This window comes from Cebus imitator, unplaced genomic scaffold (genome assembly GCF_001604975.1).
Source record: "Cebus imitator isolate Cc_AM_T3 unplaced genomic scaffold, Cebus_imitator-1.0 Scaffold15, whole genome shotgun sequence".
In the NCBI taxonomy this organism is placed as follows: domain Eukaryota; kingdom Metazoa; phylum Chordata; class Mammalia; order Primates; family Cebidae; genus Cebus; species Cebus imitator.
In genome coordinates this window covers 7090173-7099067 of record NW_016107330.1, presented here as the reverse complement: position 1 = coordinate 7099067, position 8895 = coordinate 7090173, and the positions used below count along the sequence as shown (strand labels likewise).

The window sequence follows — 8895 nt, the reverse complement described above, 5'->3', positions numbered from 1 at the left end:
GAGTAGCTGGGATTACAGGCACGCGCCACCATGCCCAGCTAATTTTTTGTATTTTTAGTAGAGACGGGGTTTCACCATGTTGACCAGGATGGTCTCGATCTCTTGACCTCGTGATCCACCCGCCTTGGCCTCTCAAAGTGCTGGGATTACAGGCGTGAGCCACCGCGCCCGGCCCAAAGTCCCTCTTAACACCTTGTGCAAAGCTGGGCCTAAGAATAAAAGATAGACTAGAGCATGCTGAGGCTGAGGACTGGGCACCCCTGTACCCACGTGACTGCATATGTGGCAGAGGTGGATGACGGGATGGGTGTGACGGTCGTAGAGAGCCCCTGCGGGCTTGGGGTTAGCAGGCAGTGACACCAGAGCTGTACAGAGGTCAACCCTGTAGCCCGTGCAGGATACGTGGTGCCAGGTGGAAAGGGCTCAGAGAAGGCAGAAGGAGAAATCCAGGTGTGTGAGGGTTGGAGAAGCTGGAGGGGAGGACGTCAGGGCCTTGGCACCATCATTTACCCGCAGGCTGAGCACCTGTTGGGAGCAAAGCTTGGTGCTGGGCCCTGAAATAATAGGAGACATTCTGAGACAGGTTCCTACCCACCTTGGGGCTCAGAGTCTGTATCTGCAACAGGGGCAGAGGCCCCGGATTTTGGAAGCCCTGTAGTCCCCAGAGGGCCATGAGAGAGTCCCTGGAGGGCCATGATGACAGTGAGGCTGGATTCATGGCCACCGTCTTGGGCCCCCAATATCACAATGGACCAGGAGCCTCAGAACTGCTTTTATTTATTTATTTAGAGACGGAGTCACATTCCATCACCCATGCTAGAGTGCACTGGCATGATCTCGGCTCACTGCAACCTCTGCCTCCTGGGCTCAAGTGATCCTCCCACCTCAGCCCCTTCAAGTAGCTGGTAGTACAGGCACGAGCCACCACACCTGGCTAATTTTGTATTTTTTGTAGAGACAGGGTTCCACCAAGTTGCCCAGGCTGGTCTCAAACTCCTGAGCTCAGGCGATCCACCTGCCTCAGTGTCCCAAAGTGTTAGGATTACAGGTATGAGCAACTGCACCCAGCCTAAAATGGCTTTTGATTGCTAGTTTGTTTTAGGCTTGACAGAAATTGAGCATTTGCCTTTAATTCGGGAAAACAATCAAAGGAGTCTTTGGCATGGAAAAATGGGGTCTCTTTTCTAGGCGTCAGAATACTCAACTATGATCATATTCAACCCTACTGTGTGCTGAGCACTTACTCTGTCCAAGTGCTTTACTTACATTATCTTGCTTCTCAGACATCACTGAGAAAAGTGAAATAATTTGTGTTTAGCTAATATACTTATTGAGGATGACATACCAAACACGGTTGTGCAACTGGGGACTTCACGGTGAATGACGCTTGTGACCTAGTAGGTGGAAAGTCTAGACTATTAATACGTAAACAAATAAACACAGTTAAGTTCCAGTGCGGCGGTTCATGCCTGTAACCCCAACACTTTGAGTGGCTGAGGCGGACAGACCACTTGAGGCCAGGATTTTAAGACCAGCCTAAGCAACGTGGCGAAACCCCGTCTCCACTAAAAATACAAAAAAATTAGCTGGGCTGTGTTGGTGCACACCTGTGATCCCATCTACTTGGGAGGCTGAGGCACAAGAATCACTTGAACCTGGGAGGTGGAGGTTGCAGTGAGTTGAGATCATGTCACTGCATTTCAGCCTGAGCAACAGAGCGAGACTCTGTCTCAAAAACAAAAAAAAAACAGGCTGGGCACAGTGGCTCACACTATAATCCCAGCACTTTGGGAAGCCGACTCGGGTGGACAACCTGAAGTCAGGAGTTCGAGACCAGCCTGGCCAACAGGGCAAAACACCATCTCTACTAAAAATACAAAAATTAGCTGGGCATGGTGGTGCGCGCCTGTAGTCCCAGCTACTCGGGAGGCTGAGGCAGGAGAATCGCTTGAACCCAGGAGGTGGAGGTTGCAGTGAGCCAAGATCATGCCACTGCACTCCAGCCTGGGTGACAGAGCAAGACTTAGTCTCAAAAAAAAAAAAAAATTAGCTCAGTGTGGTAGTGCATGGCTGTCGTCCCAGCTACTCTGGAGGCTGAGGTGGGAGGATCACTCATTTGAGCCTGCAAGGTCAAGGCTACAATGAGCTGAGATCACGCCACTGCACTCCAGCCTGAGTGACAGAGCAGAACCCTGTCTCAAAAAAAAAAAAACAAAACCTCACAGCTCACAGCACTGGCAGGTGGCAAGTCAAGTGTTGGGGAGGAGGACGTGGGGCAGGAGCACAGTGGGGTGCATGTGAGATTTGGGGTACATCCTCCAAAGGCTCAGAGGGTAAGGGGCAGTCTGAGGATCTCTGGAGAGGGGATGGCAGGGAGGAGCTTTGTGGGACATTCTGGCCGGCTAGAGGCCTTCCGGATCCCCTCCCCTGTCCCCAGGAGGTGAGGGACATTGGAGAGAGGAGTGAGCCAGACCATGCACAGCAGCAGCCTCAGGACCCCGTAGTGGCTGCAGGGACACAGAGCCTCGGAAACCCCCGGCAGGGCTTCATTAAGTGCTTGCTGGAGGTGGAGGAAGTGGAGGCCTCCCATCAGAAAGCCCTGAAGGCTCGGTCCCTGACAGCCCAGAAGTCCCCCAGGACCACGACCCGTGTGCCCACCTCAGCCCCAAGCCTGCCTCAGACCCCTGCCTCAGCCCCTGCCAGCGGCTCATCATGGGCCCGGCTGCCAGCTCCTGGGCCAGTGCCTGCCCCTGTGGGAGCCCCGGCCTCCACCTCCATGCCTTGCCCTGTCCTGCTGGCCCCCTCCCTGGACCTGAGCTGGAGGATGGAACTCTTGCATCAGAGCAGCGAGAGGACCCTGAGCTACGCCAAGGCACGGTAGGAGCCCCCTGCTGCTCACTCGTCCGCTCCTGAAAGGCCCCAAGATCAGAGCCTTGCTCCAGATGCAGGTCCCCGTCCCTGCACCTGCCTGTTCCCCTGTGTGTCACCCTCTCTCCAGTTCTCCTCCTGTGTCTCCTCTCCGCAGCTCCCATGTCTCCGCCTCCTCTCCCATTTCTGACCCTTTTCTAACTCCCCTGCAGGGTCTCCCTCTCGTCCCCTCTCCTCTGTCCCACTCCTGCTCTGGGTCTCCTTCTTCTTGTCATTCTTGATCTCTCTTGGCTCCCCAAAGCCTCCCCAAGGACCTCTTCTTGCAGGCTCCCCCGCCCCCTCCCCAGCTATTGGCAGGGTGGGCAGCTGGATATTGCCCTGGGCTAGGGTTCTGTCCTCTGCAGGCAGGAGCCGGGAGAGCACAGCCTCCAAAAGCTGTGTCCAAACTGGGAGGAGAGGTCCGAGGAGCATCTGACCCTGAAGCAAGAGGAAGGTGAGGGCGGGGAGGCCAGGAAGGTCCCAGCACAGGCAGGACCCTTGGTCCCTGGGGGTATATAATCGCAGAATGGACTGGGGTGTTTTCCAGATCACACGCTGCAGCGATGCCCACCACAGCCCTGTGTAGCAGATCCCGCAGGGATTTTCTGCACTTGGCCTATGGGCCAGGGCAGGGGAGGAGTTTGGCCCCAGCTCACAAAGCTGCTGGGTGGGGGTCAGAACTCATGCTGGGTCATCTTTTTTTTTCTTTTCCTTTTTTTTTTTTTTCCATCTGTCCATAGGCTGGAGTGAAACGGCATGATCTCAGGTCACTGCAACCTCTGCCTCCCAGGTTCAAGCAATTCTCCTGCCTCAGCTTTCCCAGTAATTGGGATTACAGGCACCCGCCACCACGCCCAGCTAATTTTTGTATTTTCTGTAGAGACGGGGTTTTACCATGTTGGCCAGGATAGTCTCGATCTCTTGACCTCCCAAAGTGCTGGGATTACAGGTGTGAGCCACCAGACCCAGCCTTTTATTTTATTTTTTTTTTTGAGACAGAGTCTTGCTCTGTTGCCCAGGCTGGAATGCAGTGGTGCGATCTCAGCTCACTGTAATCTCCGCCTCCAGGGTTCAAGGGATTCTCTTACCTCAGCCTCCTGAATAGTTGGGATTACAGGTGCGTGACACCATGCCTGGCTAATTTTTGTATTTTCGGTAGAGACGGGGCTTCACCATGTTGGCCGGGCTGGTCTCAAACTCCTGAACTCAAGTGATCCACCCACCTTGGCCTCCTATAGTGCTGGGATTATAGGCGTGAGCCACTGTGCCCGGCCTCATGCTAGGTCTTCTGACTCAAAGTCCAGTGCTCTCCCAGTGTCAGAGCTGCCTCTCTGAGAGAATGACAGAAGCCCTGTAGAGTACTTTAGGTTTTGGAATAATTTCTGCTTCCCTTAACCCAAGCCTGTTCTACTGGTCCTCTTCAGAGCAACCTGGATAGGAGACAGGGCTCAGGGAACCCTGTCCATCCTAGACAGTCCCTCACCATTAAACAAGGCCACCAGCCTAGACATGGCCTCATTCCCACCACATCTCACCTTTACCAAAAAGTTAAAACGTTCTGAATACCAGGCCGGGCATGGCGGCTCAAGCCTGTAATCCCGGCACTTAGGAAGGTAGAGGCGGGTGGATTCACGAGGTCGGCAGTTCAAGACCAGCCTGGCCAAGATGGTGAAACCCTGTCTCTACTAAAAACTACAAAAAATTAGCTGGGCGCTATGGCAGGTGCCTGCAATCCCAGCTAGTTGGGAGACTGAGACAGGAGAATTGCTTGAACCTGGGCAGCAGAGGTTGCAGTGAGCCGAGATCACGCCACTGCACTCCAGCCAGGACAACAGAGTGAGACTCTGTCTCAAAAAAAAAACCACAAAAGTTCTGAACACCTACCCTGCTCTCTACTGTCCTCAGGACTGGGCCCTGTGACCCCACTCCCCTGTCACCCTGGCCCTAGAAGAATGGATGTACTTCCCCCTTCTATCTCCCCCTCCTCCCCAAAGCCTGCAGCCCTCTTGGCCAGAGCAGTCCCTTCCTCCGTCTTCCCTAGGTGCTCTCACTGGCTCCCTGTGACCTCATCCTTGAAGTTCACCCTTTTTAGCATTAAAACTCTCTAGTGGCTAGGCACGGTGGTTCATGTCTATAATCTCAGCATTTTGGGAGGCCAAGGTGGGAGGATCACAAGGCCAGGAGTTAGAGACCAGCCTGGCCAACATAGTGAAACCCGGTCTCTATGAAAAATACAAAAATTAGCCAGGTGTGGTGGCACGCGCCTGTAGTCTGGGCTACTCAAGAGGCTGAGGCAGGAGAATCGCTTGAATCCAGGAAACGGAGGTTGCAGTGGGCCAAGATTGTGCCACTGCGCTCCAGCCTGGGCGACAGAGTGAGACTCCATCTGAAAACAAACAACTCCCTCGCCACCTTCCTAAGTGCAGCTCTCCCTGCCTACCTCTTTGAGCAGTTCATAAACAACATGCCACTTTGACTTAGAGACTCGGGGTCCCACATCTACCAATCCCTGTCTGGTAATTAAAGACCCCACCACTCTGCTCCAGTGGCTCAAACCACCAAGCATTCTGAGAGCTCATACCTGCTTTTGAGAGTTGCTCTGATTTTTCTTTTTGTGATGGGGTCACCACATGCCCCAACACCAATCCTAGCCCCACCTCTTCCCCACCATTCAGCACTGTTTGTCAGAGACTTCCAGGCTAACAGAGGCTATTGTGTGCCAGGCACCGAGTTCATATAATGCCTCCAAGAGGGTGCATTGCTGTGATGGCCATTGTACAGATCTGGAAATAGAGGCTCAGAGAAGGGCAGCAACTTACCCATGGCAGCCCTCCCAGTCAGCGCGGGCTGCCATAACAAATGACTGCAGACCGAGTGGCTGAAACAGCACACTTATTTTGTCACAGTTCTGGAGTGAAGTCCAAGATCAGGTCGGTTTCTTCTGCGGCCTTCCTGCGTGGCTTGCAGACAGCTGCGTTCTCACTGTCCTCACGTGGTCTTGCCTCTGTGAATGTGCAACCCTGGTATCTTTTCGTGTGTCCAAATTTGCATTAATTTTTGTTTATGTATTTATTTTATTTTTTTTTTTGAGATGGAGTCTTGATCTATTGCCCAGGCTAGAGTGCAGTGGTGTGATCTCAGCTGACTGCAGCCTCCCCTTCCTGGGTTCAAGTGATTGTCCTGCCTCAGCCTTCTGAGTAGCTGGGATTACAGGTGCGCACCACCACACCTGGGTAATTTTTGTGTTTTTAGTAGAGAGGCTTCACCATGTTGGTCAGGCTGGTCTTGAACTCCTGACCTTGTGATCCTCCCACCTTGGCCTCCCAACATGCTAGGATTACAGTGTGAGCCACTGCACCTGGCCTATTTTTTAATTTATGTATTTATTTATTCTTTTGAGACAGGGTCTTGCTCTGTCACCCAGGCTGTAATGCAGTGGTGCAATCCCACCTCACTGCAGCCTCCACCTCCAGGGCTCAAATAATCCTCCCACCTCAGCCTCCTGAGTGGCTGGGACTGCAGGCACGTGCCACTGTGCCTGGCTAATTTCTAAAATTTTTTAGAGACAGAGTGTCTTGTGTTGCCCAGGCTGGTTTCGGACACCTGGGCTCAAGTGATTCTACCGCCTCGGCTTCTGAAAGTGCTGGGATTACAGGTGCAAGCCATCACCTAGCCCAAATTTCTTTTTTGTATAAGGACACCGGTTGGATTGGATTAGGACCCACCCTAAAGGCCTCTTTTTAACCTAATCACCTATTTAAAGGCCCCGTCTTCAAACACGGTCACATTTGGAAGTACTAGGAGTTGGGGCTTCAACATAAAAGCCACCCAGCTTATTAAATGGCAAAGCCAGGCCGGGCACGGCAGCTCATGCCTGTAACTCCAGCCCTTTGGGAGGCCGAAGCAGGAGGATCGCTTGAGCCTAGGATTTCAACCCCAGTCGGAGCAACACAGGGAGACCCCATCTTTACTAAAAATAAAAATAAAAAACGCTGGTACTCAGGGGGCTGAGGGAGGAGAATCACGTAAACCTGGAGGCAGAGGCTGCAGTGAGCCGAGATCCCACCACTGCACTCCAGTCTGGGCAACGGAGCGAGACTCCTTCTCAAAAAAAAAAATAATAAAATAAAAATAATTTTTAAAAAAAAGCTGGGCATGGTGGTGTGCACCTGTAGTCCCAGCTACTGGGGAGGCTCAGACAGTAGGATCCCTCGAGCCCAGGAGATGGAGGATACAGTGAGCCATGATCACACCATTGCACTCCTGCCAGAGCTAAGACTCTCTGTTGACTTCAACCCACATTTTGCCATGGGCTGAGAAACCAGACACCACACGATCTGACCAGTACATGACCTTTGTATCAGTTAGTGCTGCTTTGGGACATTCTCAGACCCTTCCCATCCTCTGCTGTGATCCACACAACGCAGCAATCCTAGCGACCATGTCCATCCAGATAGGTGAGCAAGGTGCAGGGCACAGACTTAGAAAGACTGTTCAGTCACCTAACCTCTGAGCCTCAGTTTCCCCATCGCTACAACGGGAATAAGCATTCTCAGCCTCCCAAGTAGCTGGGACAACAGATACACACCACCAGGCCCAGCTAATTTTTGTATTTTTAGTAGAGACAGGGTTTTGCCATGTTGGCCAGGCTGGTCTCGAACTCCCGGCCTCAGGTGATCTGCCCACCTCGGCCTCCCAAAGTGCTAGGATTACAGGCATGAGCCACCGTGCCCAGCTCCTTTATTTTCACTCTTGATGGTAGAGGAGGCTGGCAGGAGGGTGGTTGGGGTGATGGGATGAATGGGGGAAACAAGAAATGCCCCCACCCCACATAACCCTGCCCTCCCCACAGCCTTCCGCAGCTACTTTGAGATCTTCAATGGCCCTGGTGAAGTGGACGCACAGAGCCTGAAGAATATCCTGCTCCTGGTGGGCTTCTCTGTGACGCCGGCCCAGGTGGAGGACGCCCTGATGAGTGCTGATGTCAATGGTGAGTGGCAGAGGGCTCCATTCTGCGTCCCAGGCAGGGCCTGCTTCACTGGCATGAGAGCTGTGCTGCTGCATGGGCGCCACACCGGGAGGGTCCCGTGCTTGGTGTCATGCCCTGCTGTCACAATCTAGAAATTCCTTTGTTGTTCTTGTTGTTTGAGACGGGGTCTCATTCTGCTGCTCAGGCTGAGTGCAATGCTGTGATCCTGGCTCACCACAGCCTCGACCTCCTAGGCTCAAGCAATCCTGCCACTTCAGCCTCCTGAGTAGCTGGAACTATAGGCATACTACCATGCCTGGCTAATTTTTTGGTTTTTGTAGAGATAGGGTCTTGCTTTGTTGCCCAGGCTGGTCTCAAACTCCTGAATTCAAGGGATCCACCCACCTCAGCCTCTTGAAGTGCTGGGATTACAGGTGTGAGCTACTATGCCGAACATCATAGAATTCTTTTTTTTTTTCCTGAGACAAAGTCTCACTCTGTCACCCAGGCTGGAGTGCAGATCTTGGCTCACTGCAACCTCTACTGCCCAAGTTCAAGTGATTCTCCTACCTCAGCCTCCTGAGTAGCTGGGGTTACAGCTGCCTGCCACCATGGCTAATTTTTGTAGTTTTAGTAGAGAAGGGGTTTCACCATCTTGGCCAGGTTGATCTTGAACTCCTGACCTCATGATCTACCCGCCTTGGCCTCCCAAAGTGCTGGGATTACAGGTGTGAGCCACCACGCCTAACATCATAGAAATTCTTAACAATTTTTTTTTTGTTTTTTGCTTTTTTAAAAAAAATTGTGCCTGTAATCCCAGCACTTTGGGAGGCCGAGGCGGGTGGATCATGAGGTCAAGAGATCGAGACCATCCTGTTCAACAAGGTGAAACCCCGTCTCTACTAAAAATACAAAAAATTAACTGGGCATGGTGGCGCGTGCCTGTAATCCCAGCTACTCAGGAGGCTGAGGCAGGAGAATTGCCTGAACCCAGGAGGCGGAGGTTGCGGTGAGCCGAG

The 8895-nt window shown here is 52.7% G+C and overlaps 1 protein-coding gene across 1 annotated transcript in view; it reads left to right on the top strand.

The window, feature by feature from the left end:
* Positions 1 to 8895, top strand: part of SPATA21 (spermatogenesis associated 21) — a 50939-nt gene that overhangs the window by 26037 nt on the left and 16007 nt on the right. The window contains exons 6-8 of the mRNA XM_037730126.1: positions 2438 to 2877; positions 3273 to 3361; positions 7760 to 7897. Of these exons, the coding sequence (XP_037586054.1) occupies positions 2438 to 2877; positions 3273 to 3361; positions 7760 to 7897 (667 nt within the window). The remainder of the gene's footprint in view (positions 1 to 2437; positions 2878 to 3272; positions 3362 to 7759; positions 7898 to 8895) is intronic.